The 19,417-nt window shown below is 38.5% G+C and overlaps 1 protein-coding gene across 1 annotated transcript in view; it reads left to right on the top strand.

The window, feature by feature from the left end:
* The window catches only part of cdh8 (cadherin 8), an 85,871-nt gene that overhangs the window by 32,294 nt on the left and 34,160 nt on the right, over nucleotides 1-19,417 (top strand). Inside the window, exon 3 of the mRNA XM_055207810.2 lies at nucleotides 2,947-3,241. Coding sequence (XP_055063785.2) covers nucleotides 2,947-3,241 — 295 coding nt within the window. The remainder of the gene's footprint in view (nucleotides 1-2,946; nucleotides 3,242-19,417) is intronic.

The raw sequence follows: 19,417 nt of genomic DNA, 5'->3' as shown, positions 1-19,417 counted from the left end.
GTTTCAGTTGAGCTTCACTCGGGCAGCTCCGAATGCTAATCCACACCGGCGTGCTGGCAGATTTAAGACTGCCCTGGTTTTTACGCACCCCACTGTTGCTGTTATACTTTGGCTTGCTGTTTTTCATACTCTTTAGTTTTTTCAATAAAGTTTATTTTGTGAGCAAGGTTACAGGGTGAGTGGTAAAGCCACTGTCTTTACCTATGACCTGTTATTTTTTTCTTTATTTTGTATTTACATATACATTTATGCATTTTGCAGATGGGTGATTCTCACGAAATCCAGACTTAGAAGGTGTCCAGCATCAGAATTTTTAAAAAGCCCTTAAAGTAAGTTTTTTGCACATTTAAGATTAAGGTCTGAAATTACTATAACCATTAATTTTAGAGGATTTAAAAATATTTCCAATAGAATTATTACAATTTTTTAGATTATCATCATAAAAAAATATCATTACCGCAACATGATATTTTATTAAATATATGCATTTACAAACTCATGTTTCGGTAATGAGAACTAAAAAGTTGTCTAGGTACTATGACAAACAAAATTTTAACTTTTATCTGGAGAGAAAAATAAGAACTGCTTACCTGGTAGCCATCTTGAGTGTCACTGTCAATTTTGTCCCTTCCAACAATTTTTTTTTTAAATGATTGAAAATTGCTGCGGAGGATGAGAAATTTGGTCTTGGACACATTTATATTTCTTATTATTGTCTCTACATTTACCAATAATTACTTTAATGTTTCTTTACTGCAAATGTTTATAGTATAACATGCACTGAAGCTTTTTATTTTTTAGATTTTTTAATTATAAATATTTTCCATGTCAAAGAACCCAAATCCAGTCATGGGCACGTTGCGGTAATAATTTTCCATTAAATGTGGAAAAAACAACAAAATTGGTTTGTATGTCATTTGAAATTATGTGCAAAATAGTACATGAAGAGACATTTTAACTGTATGCCTCTTATTTTTATAGCATTTACTTTTTTATCAAAATGTTTAATATATAACACCTCATAAGTCTAATTTTGTGAGAGTCACCCGGATGCTTTGGTCCATTCAATAGCCTATATACATTATATAGTATTGAAACAAAACTATATAAACAAGAATTCTACCCTACCAGACCATGCATGTTATGAGAGTTTGCTAAGATACTGATGTCGTCAGATGTTGGAACACTGGAGTTGCCGTGGCAACACGTATAATGACAGGCTGCCTCCCCTTGCTGCCGTACTTTCAGTCGATTGTTTGCACATTGAGATTAAACGATCACTCGTCAGAATGAGACTAGCGCAGGACCAAGGCAGAAATGTTGTCTGTACACACAGGGCAATAAGGGTGACCAAACAGAGGAAATAACCTGTCCGCAGCAGTGACATTTCGATCATATATATTACAGCAATATATAATAACGTATCATCGGTCATTTTCTTGAATTGAAAACGGGAAAGTCACAGGATAGAAAAACTAGACAAAAAGTTTGGCATCAGAAAATGTACATCATTAATTTAGGCTCATTTAAGGGTTTTCGTATAGAGAAGAATGTTGTGAAGATGATGTGTTAATGAGATAGATCTTTCATGTGGAATGATAGGACAATTAGGAGAACAAAAGTGCAAGGTGTGACAATTTAAGTGTGTGTACTTTGTCAGTGTCTGGGAACAGCACCACTGAGACAACATATGCATAAAATCATAGTTATTAAGCAATTGCTTGTTTTTTTGAAGTCTGTATTTCAAAGCTCATGTTGGCCTTGTTACTGCAGTCTCAAGTGTACTCCCACCTCGCACCAGACTGTATATATTACCGCTTCGAGAAATGATGCCGAGAAACAGCAACAAAGTTGTTATACAGTATGTAGCTCAAATTGAGTTCATGTAAAAAGGTGTAAATTATTCTGTTTTATATAAAATATTACTTTAAAAAATAATGCTTGCCTGTAATGAGCGACCATATTTATCTATATCTAAAGTTATTACTTTTTAAACTTTCTTTTCTGTTAATTCCAGAGATTAAATAAAACGTGCAGTCGGATTTCAAACAGATGTGATTTTTATGATTCTTCATCGCAACTATTCAAACCCTCGCTCTGCTTTCTCTTCTATACCTGTGCTTCTGAATTATGGCATTTGAGGTCAGCGACGTCAAACCTGGCACGACGCGTCTGAAGGCGCTGTATTTGAATTAAAGCGCAAATGAGATTTGTGAGCTCTGGTGGAGGGTAACGCTCGCTCACACTAATCAACTCTGTTGTTCCAGTTTATGGAGTTTACAAACTTTCCAATTAATTTTTTGAACATACTCTAGAGGTGTAGGAGATTAAAAAGAAGGATCTCAGAGAAAATTGTACTTTTATTGTATTAAAACAACCAGCTCATGAAAACAAAAAATTCGTACAAAATAAATGAAAGCGAGAGAAGGATTAGCTAGATCTGGGCTTCCTTCCCATTGGTTGGCAGATGTATGTCTCTCTCAGCGCTCGGGACAGTCTTGGCCTTTCCCTTTTGTCAATTTTTTTCCTGTCAAAATGCAATTGCCTTCTGGTTGTGGAACTGTGACCTGGCAGTTGATTTCAGGTTGGTAACAGGGCCCCGAGGCAGGTGCGGGCAGAGTGCTTTGACCTCCACCCTTTACTAGCAGCGTATGAAGCAGTGAATGACAGATAGATGCGATACACAATCCGAACATTACCGGGAAATCCAGGGCTTAGTCTGCCCTTTACTTCTTTTGTCTTTAGAGATTGAAGATTTCAGCTGTCACATTAAAACACTGGCATTTTGGAGAGACTCTGACGCTGTGCACTTGGCGTTGGGCCTTAATTCTTTTACGTGATTGATTACAGCTCAGTCCAGCGTGGAAGGCATTGATCTGGTCCTGCTCAAGTGGTATTAGCTATGAATGGAAGTGGTCTCACTCATCCACCTTTGTTTCTTTTTAGCTCCATACGGATTTGGACGTGGGGAATAATAACATCAAGTACGTGCTGGCGGGGGAGGGGGCGGGTACCATCTTCGCCATCAACGAAAAGACGGGAGACATTCACGCAATGAAGAGGCTGGATCGGGAGGAAAAGGCAGAGTACACGCTAACTGCACAGGTCATCGATAGAGACTCCAACCAGCCTATGGAACCGCCCTCAGAGTTCATCATCAAAGTGCAAGACATCAATGACAACCCCCCACAGTTTATTGAGGGGCCTTACAAAGGTTCAGTGCCAGAGATGTCCCAAGTGGGTGAGTGATTTCCTTTCATTATCTCCGCTTGTCTCAGCTAAATAATAATAATACGTTCCTGTAGATAGACCAAATTTACAGGTAATAAATATATATATACTGGGGTCAGGTCTGAGACCATTACATATATATGTTGTATATCCTCATTTTCTTTTTACTACCTCATGCATTCAAGCTGACTCCACAAGCTGATGACCCATGTTATCCCAGATTGATCTGAAAATGTGGTGTAATGAAGCCTGAGCTTTTGTACAAAAACTTGGTCGGGAATCAGGAATTTTCTTTACATTTGTATAATGATTAAATATTTAATATATTTCCATATATATTTGAAGAGGTCAGAAGCGAAACCCTCTAAGTGCGTCTGATATGTTTTCTTGTAAATTAGCATTTTTATGCGGCTCTAATGTTTAAGTTCAGTCATTTTACTTTAATGGCAATAAAAAGGTTATTAGTCAGTAAATGAAATGCCTTATTTTCACAAATGTCACTTTAGTCATGTCATTGGTATTTAACAAATTTGATACATTTGTCTTTCGTTCCAAAACCCTTTATGTACATGCAAAAATCTCCACTTCTAAAAACAAGTCTCCAGTCACTTTTCACTGTCCTTTATAAATAAAGGTAAAATGCTAAAATACAATATATACAGTAAGGAAAATAAATATTTGAACACCCTGCCCTTTTGCAAGTTGTCCCACTTAGAAATCATGGAGGTGTCTGAAATTGTCATCGTAGGTGCATGTCCACTGTGAGAGACATAATGTATGATTTTTTAACTATTTATTTGTATGATGCAGCTGCAAATAAGTATTTGAACACATGAGAAAGTCAATGTTAATATTTGGTACAGTAGCCTTTGTTTGCAATTACAGAGGTCAAATGTTTCCTGTAGTTTTTCACCAGGTTTGCACACACTGCAGGAGGGATTTTGGCCCACTCCTCTACACAGACCTTTTCTAGATCAGTCAGGTTTCTGGCCTGTCACTGCAACACATTCTCACCCCATGGCGTCAATATTTGACGACACTTGACCATGCGTCAATAGTTGACGCGGAGGGTATACCATTTTTTGACGAACTGGGGACTTCAATACTATTAGGTACGCGAAATTAAACAGTTGTCACCTGGCGTTGGGGTTAGGGTTAGGTTTGGGTAGGGATGTCATTATGTAAATCTAACCCTAAACCGACGCGAAAATGGTAAGAAAATAGGAAAGAGAATGCAACGGACTTAATAGTATTGAAGTCCCCAGTTCGTCAAAAAATGACGCGAAAGGTAAACCCTCCGCGTCAACTATTGACGCATGGTCAAGTGTCGTCAAATATTGACGCCATGGGGTGAGACTGGGTTGGTCACTGAGAAACATGGAGTTTGAGCTCCCTCCAAAGATTCTCTTTTGGGTTTTGGTCTGGAGACAAAACCTTGATATGCTTCTTACAGAGCCACTCCTTAGTTATCCTGGCTGTGTGCTTTGTGTCATTGTTATGTTGGGAGACCCAGACTCAACCCATCTTCAATGCTCTAATTGAGGGAAGGAGGTTGTTCCCCAAAATCTCGCAATACATGGCCCTGGTCATCCTCTCCTTAATACAGTGCAGTCGCCCTGTCCCATGTGCAGAAAAACACCCCCAAAGCATGATGCTACCACCCCCATGCTTCACAGTAGGGATGGTGTTCTTGTGATGATACTCATCATTCTTCTTCCTCCAAACACGTTTAGTGGAATTATGACCAAAAAGTAATATTTTGGTCTCATCTGACCATATGAATTTTTGCGTGTGTTCATGTGAGAGTACCTGTCCAATCAACTCGAAGTATTCAAATCTGTTGCCAACCTCACAGTTTCTCCTCACCTGTTGGTGTGGGTTTGGCGTGGACTGTTTAGCACAGCAAGCGAAGGAGAAAAGATGCTAATAGAGGCACCGCCAGCTTCATTTAAGTCTACTGCAGCAGCGATGCTCAAGAAAACGTAGACAAAACTGTAAAAAGAGTGCCGTATGCTCAAGGCAATACATCTTATATGACAAGTCGCTGATTGCGCCGTCATCACCAGGGTTTTGTTGATAGCACGCGATCACAGGTTAACATTTTTTGTTTAAATGTTAACAAACTGATCTTCTTGCGAAAAAACTTGAAGATTGTGGCATAGAATATAAAAAGGAACCCAATGTTCTAAGCTATTTTATGTTAATTTTGAAGTGCACAGTAAAGTTGGTACATGTAGAATAATAATTAAGGTGCTCTTAAGTGAAAATGTAGATTTTGGCAGAGGTTAAAAACAGCTTAGGCTTTCATTTTTGCTAAAGAAGCCTGTTGTGACCAAAGTGTACCGAAACCGTGGCCCTAAAACCATGATACGCACCGAACCGTGAGTAATTTGAACCGTTACACCCCTACTGCTTGGCAATTTCCCCATAGCCCTTTCCAGCCTTGTGGAGGTGTACAATTTTGTCTCCAATGTCTTTGGACAGCTCTTTGGTCTTGGCCATGTTAGTAGTTGGATTCTTACTGATTGTATGGGGTGGACAGGTGTCTTTATGCAGCTAACGACCTCAAACAGGTGTTTCTCATTTAGGATAATAAATGGAGTGGAGGTGGACTTTAAGCCCGGGATACACTGCACGATTATTGGCTGTCCCAGACGAAAGATTGCCATCGTGAAACAATCGTCGCCATTTCTGTGATCATGGCTCTTCATCGGTGGTCCTATGTCGTACAATGAGAGAGGCTCAAAGATAGCAGTTTTCATCGGTCTTTCGTCTAAAGATAGCCTAAGATAGTTTTCTGACAGTGTCAGAAATTCGGCATGATCATCGCACAGTGTGTTTGCTGCTACGACCTGCACGCCGGTATTTGTTTACCACGAGCCCATGCTGGTGACGTTGCGCAACATGTGACGCTGCCGCCGAAGCTTCCGTGTCATCATCGTACAGTCTACATGCCTCTCGTACCCGAGTTTAAACGATACATGTCGCACAGTGTGATAAGGGAATGATCTTAAAGGAGGGCAAAAATTGTAGAGTGTATTCTGGGCTTTAAAGGCAGACTAACAGGTCTTTGAAGTTGCAATTTGCAGCTGTATCATACAAATAAATATTTTAAAAAATCATATATTGTGATTTCTGGATTTTTTGTCTCTCACAGTGGACATGCACCTACAATGACAATTTTAGACCCCTCCATGATTTCTAAGTGGAAGAACTTGCAAAATAGCAGGGTGTTTAAATACTTATTTTCCTAAATAATAAATATATATAGTAAAATAAATATAAATAATGTTTTTTATTTGGTCTTAAACTTATACATCACTGTATATATTGTGATATAGGGATAAACAAAAATAAATATAAAGTGACATTAATATATGTCTGGAGATGACAATCATTTGTTTGTATGCTGGTGTCCATATTATATTATTTCCCTAGCTTAAATTTTTATCAAATGCAAATGCTGGCCGAGCTTGGGGATAACGGGTGACTGCACCTGTGATATGACCGTTATAACCATAACAATGGTTTTCATTTCAAGAAACATAATGTATTCACAAGTTCTCAAGCATTCATAGCAATGCATTCTAATCACTGTCTCCTGAACAGTGGCTTTAAATAGAGCTCAAACACTGTTGACAAAGCCTGAGTGAGTTTTCTTTATACAATCTTGAGTTTGACCTTGAGAATGATCTTGAGTATGAGTAAGGCTGTGTAGGAAATCTGAAAAAAGTGAAACTTAAGCTATTTTTATAACCTTTCTGACATTTGGAAAGCTGTGCTGTTCTGTAATGCACACTACATGTGTAGCATATAGAGTAAAACTGTTTTTAACAAAACGGTATGCAATAAACGTCTATTGTGTGTATTTGAATGCAAACATCTGAAGTCATGACTTTTTGCTTTTTGTAAATGTGCTCTGTGGTTGACAGCCTGCAAACAACATGAAATAATGTAATGGAGGCCAACACTGTATTCATTAATATAGATTAAAGATAAGAGTTACAGGGAGTGCATTTAATGAAATTATCAATGTCTATTTGAGGACAACAATGGCACTAAAATCCCCTCTGTGTGCGGTTTGAAGACTTCTGACCCAAGGCTTACTTTTGAAGTGCAGAATGCAGTCAGGGAAATAGTGCACTTCTTCATATACATCATAACCCAGACATGTATAAAAGAGAGCATCTTTTTTTCTTCCAAAACCTTTGAACTTTTCATATGGCCATTTTCTCCTCTGCATTGTTCTTCATAAAATTGTTCCAGTATACAGAACAATAGACACACAATAGGTAAGAGGATCTCTCTCTCTCTCTTCAGATGCACTCAATTGAATTTCTCAGTGTACGGGGTTTGACAGTGAAGTGTGGGATACAGCAGAAGGTGGGGTGATAAGCAGATAGGCAGAGGAGGGCAGGAAGGGGGTCACCTGTGGGAATACAGCAAAAGATGCCTGAAGTCGACTTCTTTCACGATTGTTCTTTCCTTTTGTCACTGCTTATTAATTATACATTAGCTGATGTTCTCTTGTTTGCTTGAAAGGCATCCTCGATGACTTGTTTTGGTCTTATAAAGTATTTATGTTTGGGAGACAGTCAGTGAGAATCAAAAGCTCATTTGGCAGTGAGAGAAAAACAACAAACAGACAAATAAGGATGGCTCTTTTCTTTTCTGCTTGATATACACAAATCACAGAAAGTTCACAGAAAATTCTGATGTCGCATGTTTGGTTTTCTAATAAAGACCTTACTAGAATCGGTAAATGTAAATGCAATATACTAATGAAGTATATTTGGCATCCCGAAGCTCATTTCGAACATTTATTTATTATACATGTGGCATAACAGTATTTGTTTGTGCTTTAACTTAGTTTAATACCAGCTGATTGTGCAGTCACAGTATGTACAGTACACTTAATGCATTAATACACAGTGATACTGTATATTGAAATACACCCTTGCAAAAAAACCTGCTAACAATAATGTGCTGTCTTTGAAAAACACACTTTTTAATATGTTTTGACTGAACGTGTTTATTTATCTCGATAGTGGTTTTGTAATGAAATGTTTTTTTTAAAGTGACCCTATTGAAAAATGCTATAACTGTAAAGGGGGAAAACAAAGAAACATGTTGTTATTGCTCAGATTGGTTGATGAAATACTTTTTTGTTTTATTAGTGGCTAAATACTTTAGATAAACATTGCAGATCTACGACACATAAGGTACTTACTTTTTTACTGTGTTTTGATCTATACTGTATGATTGGATATGCACATTCTGCTTGTACATTTACACTTGGTGAAGTGTGTCTTGTATGTCTCTTAACCTTTTAACTGTTACCCCCCTTTTTGAAGGGGGGGGGGGCAGGTGATGTTCACCTTCAAATTAATTTAACCATTCTTTGGTCTAGAAGCAAAATCTTGGTCTCTTTTTAAAGAAAACACATTAAAGTTTTTCATTGAAGTGTCTAGAGTTGTGAATATTAAATTAAAAAATGTTATAGCAGTTTAAGTAAATTTTTAAAAATACAAATAATGAAATAAAGTATTTATTTTATATATTTTTTAAATCCAGTGTACCGTGGGAGGGACACTGCATTATTTGACAGAAAACTTCAACTACAACAAATGAAACAAAAAGCTAAACATCAAACAACATATCTTTTGAAAGCTGAAGTACTTGCGATTCGAATGATGTAAACTGTTTTAAGATACAATCAACACTGCAGGTATAATTTGTGTCCTTTTAAAGCATTTTTTTTACCCTTTTTCTGGAATGCTAAGGGGTTTAAAACAACACAACAACTCAAAAACAAAAAGCTAAACATGTCACATATCTTTGAAAAGCTGGAGTTCTTGTGATTTGAATGATCTAAACCACACTGAAAAAATATTATTCATTGAATTTAATAAAAAAAATTTAAGGTAAGTGGTTGCAATCAATTTATTTAAGCTACATTTAAACAAAAGTTTTATATTTTATTTTTTACTTTACTAATCTTTTTTGTTTAAATGTAGCTTAAATAAATTGATTGCAACCACTTACCTTAAAAAATCGATTAAATTCAATGAATCATTTTTTTCAGTGCATCTAATTTGTTTTAAGATACAATCAACACAGCAGGTACAATTTGTGTTCTTTTTAAGCATTTTTAGCATTTTTCAGGAATGCTAAGGGTTAAAAACCCATAAAAATTAAAATGTTTTACTCCCAAAATGCTATGAAAATAAGGCCATGAGTCTAAATTCGTTCTGATACAAATTTCCAGTTAAAATAATAATGAGGTTTTTGTCACACTTTTAGTGGTTTTACCAACTAAGGCCACTAGGTATCAACGGTTTGCTGCATACTCACAAATCACAAATTAATACATTACTGTCACTGCATCATTATTAATGAAAAAAGGTTTTGAAATGAGAAAACTAGCTTTCCAGTGATAAATAGGTTGTCAAGATTTTTGAAGATTTATAATAGGAGAATTAAAAATATATTAATTACGAGGCGAGTGACATTTCACAAAATGACTGTCACTACTAAATGTTTATTATCAAATGACCTTGAAATATGAAAACGACATTCTTAAAGCTTTTCAGCAATATAGAGTTTGTCAAGATTATTTTAGGTTTATAGGATATCTAATAATAAACATGTAAAAACAACTTGTGCCCATCTGAAATTTTAGAAAATTATAGAAATTTACTATATCATTTTCTTTTTTTTGTGAAATGATAAAATATGAAAAACACAATCTGAGAGCTTTCCAACGATATATAGTTGGTGAAGATTAATGCTGGTTAAGACAATAAATTATTGTTTTAAATATGTCACGCCAAACATCCTACCTGAGGGACAGTGACAGTTTTTTAACAACCAAATATTAGCGACCAAATATAAAAACTCTTCGAGTTACTGGACTGTGCTGTCTAATGCTGTTGCCAATGTACCAAGTATATCCAACACCCTTAGGTCATTTTAGAGCCTAAAGTATTAATAATTAGATCCTCTGTACCTTTTTTCAAGTTAGACATTGAATGAAAGCTCACCGACACTAAGTTTTCCCTTTAGAGCGGTGCATGCATATTCATGAGATTATCTCGTATTTCAATTTCACTTCAAATAATTTAAATCTGTGAGTTACTAACACTGGTCCGTCCACAATAGGGAATTATAACTCATTTGCATGGATTGGACAAATCTCATTGGATTACCGTGTCTGTTTTTTCGCTAATGGGGTCTTTGACTCTAAGGCCAATACAAGCAGGCACAATTCCCCATCAGGTCTTCAAACCATATGCTGGAAATACAAAGCTCCCTGCCTTCTGTGCTGACAAGATGATTGCTACATTGTTGAAATTAGCAAGTCTTCTTGAAGTGACTATTGGGGTAATTAACATCGAGTCGCCCATATCGCCTCCCTTCTGCAGAAAAGGTGTGAATGACAATAATTGCTACAAGGAAAAATAAACCGGGGAAAGTTGTTTTTGTCACCTGAAAGTCGTGTGCGCGTGAAGCCCCTGCGATGGAGGCTTCGTTATGGAGTCGGGTAATAAAGTCGGAAGAGACAGATGGCACATGGTTCCTCTGCCCTGCTTGCTGTGTGTCCGCTCTCTCCTGGCAAAATGAACCCTTGTACGCAGACACAGCGCAGGATTGTGTCAGGATCTGCTAAATTGGAGTGCTGATATAAAACTGAAGTGACGTTAATAGATTACCCTGAGTTCATTTGCATTTTCAGAGTTATTACGAGCTCTGGTAACAGGGCTAACAGGCGAGGGGTCTGTTCCTCTAATAACATTTCTGATTATGCACGCCATATTCCTGGCAGGTAAAAAATAAATAAGGTCTTGTCAAGAGGATTTTTGACAATGATTTGGAAGCTATTTTTTGAGACATATTTATGGAAATACGTAACAGACATATCCAGCATTCTGCTCAGCCTGGAACGGAGCGCACGTTTTTAGCTATCAGCCAATGTACATTTACAGTCTGCACATTAATTTAATGGGCCTTAAATATGCTGTAACTCGTTAAAATAATTTGAACCGTTGCTGTATGCTCAAATATTAAGCTGTTTTATTTTACATTTATTCCACTTATGCCAATAAACATGTCCTCAGTTCATAAAAAATCCCACCCAAGTGCAATATTGGCCAGTAGAGGTACTAATGCTTAACTGGAGTAAATATTTTATGCTCAGTTACATTGTGATTTACATTCTTCACTGCTAAATGTCTACCCAATCAGAGCATTCAAGAGCAAATGTCTTCAGCCTGCCAGACCTGGAGCAACCAAACATTACACCTGGCTCAAGACTTTCTAGATACAAATAATAATCAAAATTTGTCCAAGAACTGTAGCAGTAGCAGTTAAAACTTGTGAGACATGAATGGAGAGAAGTAAAGAAATGGTAAAGAAAGTGTGCATGTACCCTTAAAGGCCCCGTTTTCATCCCATTTTTCAAACTTTAGCAAAATGATAAAGCTCAAAATTCACTGCCAGGCGATATATTTTCTTTAATAGATTCCACGTTTCAAAGCCTACAGCGAACGACCGGTTTAGACTTTAGCGTCACGTTTGGTATCAGCTCGGGTCGCTTGGAACCCCAACCAAGGTGGTACGAAAAAAGTATCGGGTAGTACGTATTGCATCCAATGGAAAAGCTTCCAAAAGTAAGCTGATCTGACCCAAACTAACCCAAACCATGGGGTACTATGCAATATAAAAGTGCCATTATATTGCGTACCATAAACACAAGCATAGCTTCAAAAACACAGGAAAAACGGGACCTTTAAACAAACTACAACTGAGAAACAGTTTGTTCGCACTCCTGTCAGAAATGTTCAGGGCAAGCTGCCATGCTTTTTTTAAATAAACCAAACTTTCTAGTTTGTCTTGCTTTGATAGTTTAAACAGTCAGATGAAAGTCCTCCTCTTAACCAAGACTCTTTTTAAACTCAAAGTCAACCATAGCTAAAGTCTAATTACAGTGAAGATCATGCTAGCGTTACTGACTGCTTTCACATGAAATTGCTGAAGCCAAAGGCAGTACATAGATCTTTTTAATTACCAGCTTCTTAATTATTCTTTTTTGCTGTCAGTAAACTTAATGACTCAATTCCTGACAAGTGCCATCAAAATACATTTTTCCTTGGCCAAACAGAGTCATTTTTTAGATAAGCTCTGCTCTTTAAAATATGCCACGATGAATACTTTGTAAACTTTTTGCCTGTTAGGCTAAAACTCAATCACCATCCATATTGCTAAAAATTTCTCTGCTGATTTCCAAAGGTTTATACTTACATAATTTAGTGTGTAATCTGGTGCATGAATGTGGCAGATGGAGAAGGAAGTGGGGGGTGCTGGGCCTTTAACATGGTGTGCAGCTGGGCCACTATGAAGACACATCTGCTGGTCAGACTTCACGCTGAGGTTTGCCCATGGCCTCGGCTGGGTGTGAGGGTCAGGGAGTTAACTCACCGCAGCCAAACCATGTCTATCCGACCTCAGATAATATAAGAAGGCAGTGATCAGCACAAATGTTAACACTACTTGCCTCTCCAAGCAGACTTGCATCTCCACACTTAACCTTTGTGTTTGAACATAAACTTTAATTTCTTATTTTTTAGTAACCTTAAAATGTGTGTCATGCTCCCCAGTTGTTCTCCTGCCTGTTTTGAATGTAATTCAATTAGTAATTTCAATTAGTTTATCGTATTAATCGTGTCTTCAAGTCTCCAGTCTCCCTCCTTTCACTCGCACACCTGACAATGTGCCATATGTGATAATATCTAAATTTAGAATTTATTCGAGTAAATGTATTTAGATATTTTGAGTAACTATTATTTTTCCACACTTTTGTTATATACAGTATATAAATACAGTATGTGTTAACTTGTTTTTTTATAGTAATAATAATTTGTCTTCCGTGCAACCATACCTCTTTCCTACTCTCGATTCATACTAAGCATTCCCTGTCTCCATCCGGTTACTCTTGGATTTATATGACTGTCTCATAAATCCCCATAGTTTTGCAACAGGTGTGAATGAAATGGATTTTCATTTGAAATGGGCTTAGTGAAAAAGACGTAAGCAATTCTAGCTGTGAATGTGCTACACTAGTACTATTTTCAGCACGTTTTCTTTGAAACCTTCTCACCTGCCGCCTGGACACCGGTGCTATACATCACAAAGAATGAGCTTACAAATGATCTTACTTCACTCCACTAAACTCTGCAGTCATGTTCAACTGTTTATAAAAAGAGATGGAGGTAGACAGTTTAATCCATTTCTATCAAAACTATTTTTGTTATTGAATCTGTGGGTGTCCAGTGTTTTACTGTACATGTTTCTTTTTCTCTGTGTGCAGTGAGATTTCTGGCTTGCTGTTTTGAAGCTTATCGGGATCATTGATTAGCCTGGCTAACACCAGACCAGTCTCAGTCTCGTAGAGAATGAGATGTGGTCTGGGAACTACACGCTCATTTTCTCGTATTTGAGTCGTGGTTTACGAATGCCCAGAGCCGTATTGGGCGATACGAATGTCTATCAAATGCATCTGTACGTAGCTCATAGTTAAAGCTGCGGCCGGCAACTATTTTGATCATATTTTTTGTCATATTCACTGAAACCAACACTATGCTCTGATAGAACAACATAAATTAGACTGTTTAAGAAAAAAACACGCTTCTAGCTCCACCTAGAGCCTATTATTTGTTTTGCAAAAATCCACTGCTCCTGGTTCATTTGGTCCAATCAGCGCAGCCCGGTTCATTTGGTCCAATCAGCACAGGGGTGTGTAAAATCTGCCTGTCAATCACAGTACCTGCACGCGCCACAGATCCCCCTCCCCCTTACGCGCGTTACAATATCACGTGCATCCGCCTGAAGTTCACAAGCGTGTTGCCCTGCGTTCCAGCCCTGTGTTCCAGTTCGTTTTTTTATGAACTTCCCTCGCTAACTTCCCTCAGTCTCGTTTACTCGGATGTACGTCATTGCTTACGTTGTACAAGTGCCCACTACTGCTAGAACACTTGAAGTGGGTTCAAATGGATCGCCCTAAGCCCTTGATCACATGGAAAGTGGAGACCGCTCCCTACATGTGCAAAGCGCGAGTTGCTGAAATGACGTCACAATCGTGTTGCATTGTGGGATATGAAGCTGCATGAAGTGTACATATGAAGCCGACTCGCTCCCTCTGTCAAAATCGAGGGAGTGAGGGTCTGTCCATACAAACTTCCCTCGTCCACTTGACGAAGTGGAACGCACTTCAAAATGGCGACAGGGATTCCCCCGAGGAAGTGCTTAGGGAAGTTCACGAGTGTGTGTCTAAAACTGGAGTGGAACGCACCCCCGGATTGAACGCAGCGTAATGGCGAAGAGAACTTTCACTAACAAACTTCCGATTCCTCGGTTAACAACCAGAGCTAGGAAAACAACTAATGAAAAGAAAGAAAACAAACATAGAAAGTGACCGTAATAAAACTAGGATCAATATCGGACCAGCATTTGAAAGGTGGAGGAATCTACGAGATTTTAAAGGGTTCAAGCTGGATGCAGAGCTTGCCACATTTCTTCTCGACAGGTAATTGTGCTTTATCAACCATTGATTGTGTTTCGGAGTGTTATGTAAGTAATCTAAGTATTCTTGCTAAGTATTCTTGCTAAACATTTGGAAACTGTTCAATCCTCCAGAGTTGCCGACGGCAGCTTTAATTGTTTCAATTATACCAAATGATGTATGTAGAGCGACATAAATTCTAGCGTCAACAACTTTTATCCGGTACGTGTGCACACAGCTGAAAGCTATGCAACTAAACTCCTATAAAACTCCATGGCTATCATGTCTTGTGATATCCACACATCCTTCTTGGATATGAAATTGTTTAATGCCAAAAGTTGATCTTTTTTTAAATATACTTGCGTTCACAACTACTTAGAACACTATCTAAAGCTGCATCGAAGAGTAACTTCGCGTCTGCTGCCATGTTGGATAAACAAAACTGCTTTGGTGTGTCTCAAAGACGTCATCACAATCTTGCTGCCTTGTTTTGTCAAAATAAGTGCCTGCTGCACATGCGTCAAAACCGTTTATGATAACGCTCACATTCACAAAATACACGCAAGACACTCCCTTAACAGTAAACTCAGATTACGCATGAGATTATGCGAGTATCTGGCAAACGCAAGTGTTTCTTTCATCATAAACCCTTTAGACACATCTGCAGCAGACACTTATTTTGACAAGACACGTGACGTTAATCAAGCTATTACCAGTTAATTTTCAGTCTGTTAATGCTGATGTTCTTTGCTCTCAAATCTAATACAGGAACTCTGAATCGGGTTTACAGTTTAAAACCCCAGTCTGTGCTTTTCATATGACATGAACAAAAACCACACATGAACAGGAAATGATGCCATTCATTGTGTTCAGCATAAAAGTACATTTAATGATTAGGTGGGAGCTCTTAAGAATTATTTTTTAAAGAAAGATTTTTTTTTAATGTCTGCTTCAAACTTATCTCTCTCTCTCTCTCTCTCTGGAGAGGATAACAAAAAATATTATAGGTGGAAATAGATGATGAAAGAGGAGGAAGTGTATTTTGCAGTTGGGTGATGAGAAGAGACCATAAATAGCTCTGGCCGGCACTAATGGGCCCAGGAGGGTATTGTGTTGGCTTAGAGAGTGACACTGATGCCATATGACAGGGTAATCAGCACTGAGGTGGACACTGACATTATCAGTCTCCCATGATAAGGGAAAGCATGGAGGTGAAGCTAACCTCACATCACTCAGGCCTATCTCCCTCATCCCGACCGTGAGCTGAATGATAGCTACACGCTATTATACGCCGCTCCGTCGCATGAGACGTAACGCTGTGTGCGGTTTCAGCGGGCCTAATTGACCTGATTTACTGCAGATTGGAAATTATCTCTGAACCAAAGCCATGACATCCAGCCAGAGAACCTTTAAAAACTGTTGAAGCTTAGCATATTTGGACCAGCTTCTTTTCAGCTGTACAACTGTTTGTCTGGTATGGTCGTCTTTAAAAATCTCATGAGCGTGCATATTTATGTCATTTATCTGTGAATTCCCTCTTCAGATCAGTTATAGACCGGTGTGTGGGAGTGTCTTACATGAGCAGCGTCCTTTATAGGAAAGCTGAGATTTCGGTGAATGCTTCAGTGTTCAAATCTACAGTCTCGCCATTGGCACTGCTTATTTATATCTGATACGACGCCTGGCTGCTTTCTCACAGACGGCCCTCTGTTCAAAATCTCCTACATCTATTAATTATGCAAGAGACACAGTGTGGATATTTAATGTTGCGGCAAAGCTTTTTCTTTCACTCCTCACCCTAGGACCTCATTTTACCTTGTTGTAACAATGCTTCTATCAGTACTATTTTCTTTGATTCTCTTATTTTCCATCCCTCTACGTCTCTCACTTTCGCTCTGTCTCCCTCTCTTTCTTTATACGTTATTAGGCAGTGGCATAGCAGCAGTGTGTGCTCCCCACGGGCGTTTAAGGTTGCCCTCCCAAATTAAAAGCGATGATTACATCCTGTGGGCCAATGTGTTTTTATTTGCTCTTTATAGTCCTTTTATTAGTATATTCTAATGAGCGGCAGTATGCAGAGTAAACACGCAACTGTGGAGAATCATGTGATCATGCCCACTCAGAATGCCATTATAGACGGCTGCATTAGCCGAGGATATCAAACGTCTTTGTGCCGCTTAGGCTAACCAGTGTGATGTGTGTGAAAAATGCGTTTGTTCTCTTATGAGGAAAGGTCTTGATGAAAGATCTTCTTGCCAGGGTCGCACCACAGAAGATTCACAGTGCCGGCCTGGTTTGGGGGAACATAAATGTGAGGGAAATGCATTCATCACTGTGGTGTAGATCTGAGCTTAGTGGAGCACCCCATCATGGCTCGGAATAAAAGGACGGGCATAAAAGTCTCTACTGCAAGGTCATTTGAAAAAGAAACAGATAAGTTGAGGAGATCAATTGGTAAATCTTCACCGCATGGAGTCTTTGTGGTTCCCACAGGGGACTGGCCCATTAAAACAGGCCACTGCTCCACTGAACATCTCATGCAAGCATGAAGAGCGCTATTATCCCTGCTCAGTCTCCCAAATAGCCACACTCAAATATTTACAAATAAAGTTTGGATAGCTACACCAAACCTTTTGCATTTCCAAATATCATTTAGAACTATTCAATACCTTATATCAACTTGATGAATTGATGGATGCACAAATAAACAGATAGTTAAATTATCTGTAAGCTTGTGTACAAGGGTTGTGACAATTAATCGGGCAAATGCGCGTTTTCTCACTGAATGAATTTGAATGAATTACGGTGAAATGCAGCCACATCCAAAAGCCAGGGGGCGCTCTCGCTTAGAAACTCCATTTGTGCCACAGAAGAAGTAGCATTACTAACACTATTCCAGGAAATATCTAGAGGCATATTTATATCCCTGTTCCTCAGATTGTTTCAGGTATTTTCATGTTAATAGAGAATATTTTAAATGATTGGGTTTGACGAGTGTTGCTCATTTTTTAAATGCACGTAAACGAGTCAAACTTGTAGTGATTTTAGATTGATAAGGACTTCCTACTGATCACGGAGCCGTAGTACATGCACAAGCTGTGCATGAAACACTGAATTGGAGCCTTACGATATATAATCGATTTTAGACAGGTCTTTTTAATGGGAATGCGATGCATCGATGCACATCCCTATTGTGTACATGCACAGTAAAATGCACAGCCTCGCAAAGCATACTTAATTTGACTTGAACATGTACATTGGACACATGCAATGTATCTGCTGGCCTACAGGGGTCCAAGTTGGTCTAAAGGGGTGATGCCACAAGGTAAAACTCATGTACTCATCTTTGTACTCTTTCATGGTACAGTTGTATAACAAAGAGATTCCTGACCTCTTCACACAATCTCTCATACAGTATATGGCCTCCATTGTCGATACACACATTCCGGTTGTACATTGCAAAGGTTCCAGTGTGTTTCACTTATGGCGCTTTTCCATTGCATAGTACCTCACGGTTTAGTTTAGTTTGGGTCGGGTCAGCTCACCTCACTTTGGCGTGGTTAGCTTTTCCATCGAGTTTGGTATCACTTCGCAGTTGGAGGGATTATAGGCGTGTCGTTATATTTGCGCTGCCTACTGCTGTGACATCATACAAGTGAGAGGGTCCTTGTACATTCCCATACATTTATTTATTTATCAGTCTGCCACAAAATTAAAATTGACCACCACAAATAAATGTTTGCACATCACGTTTATCACTAACGTTACCTCTGTCTCACGTGACAGTTTCTGTTCAAATACCCGTGGCGTCAGTAGTTGAAGCACTCCACTGAGCCTCATTGAAGTTGCATTTAAGCATATATAATGCTGATGTGCTCGTCGCGAATGCTCCCCCACAAACTGCACGTTTGGAAAAAACTGTTATGGTGTCCCTTATTCTAAACATGTGGATGTTTTTCATCGCTAAAAGGGAGTTTGGGAACTTATAGCAGAGCTCGAGACAGCGCAAGCTAGCACTAAAGGTAAAGCTAATCTTTTACATTATAGCGATGACGCAAGTAGTGACAATTCTCTCAGACCAATCAGTGATCTACTGTGTTTTTGCGTCACGTTTGGTATCAGCTCGGGTCGCTTGGAACCCCAACCGAGGTGGTATGAAAAAAGTATTGGGTACTACATACTGGGGTGTGTCCTTTAAAATGCAAAGGAGCTGATATCTGCACTAAATGGCAGTGCTGTGGTTGGATAGTACAGATTAAGGGGTGGTATTATCCCCTTCTGACATCACAAGGGGAGCCAAATTTCAATTACCTATTTCTTTACGTGCTTTCAGAGAATGGTTTATCAAAACTAAGTTACTGAGTTGATCTTTATCACATTTTCTGGGTTGATAGAAGCACCGGGGACCCAATTATAGCACAAACATGGAAAAAGTCAGATTTAATGATATGTCCCCTTTAAGTTACACAACAGGGCAATAAATACTAATAAATACAGACATAGTAATACAATACTGCTGTACTTATTCCTTTTATTTATTTTTTAAAGAAAGCTAAACATATTATACTGTGCGGTGTTTTCGCATATGAAAACTGTATCTACAACCACAAGTTACCTTTTTCAAATGCC

This window comes from Misgurnus anguillicaudatus, chromosome 21, assembly GCF_027580225.2.
Source record: "Misgurnus anguillicaudatus chromosome 21, ASM2758022v2, whole genome shotgun sequence".
Lineage (NCBI taxonomy): Eukaryota > Metazoa > Chordata > Actinopteri > Cypriniformes > Cobitidae > Misgurnus > Misgurnus anguillicaudatus.
Note: the sequence above shows the minus strand (reverse complement) of the source record. Positions and strands in the feature narration are given on the sequence as shown.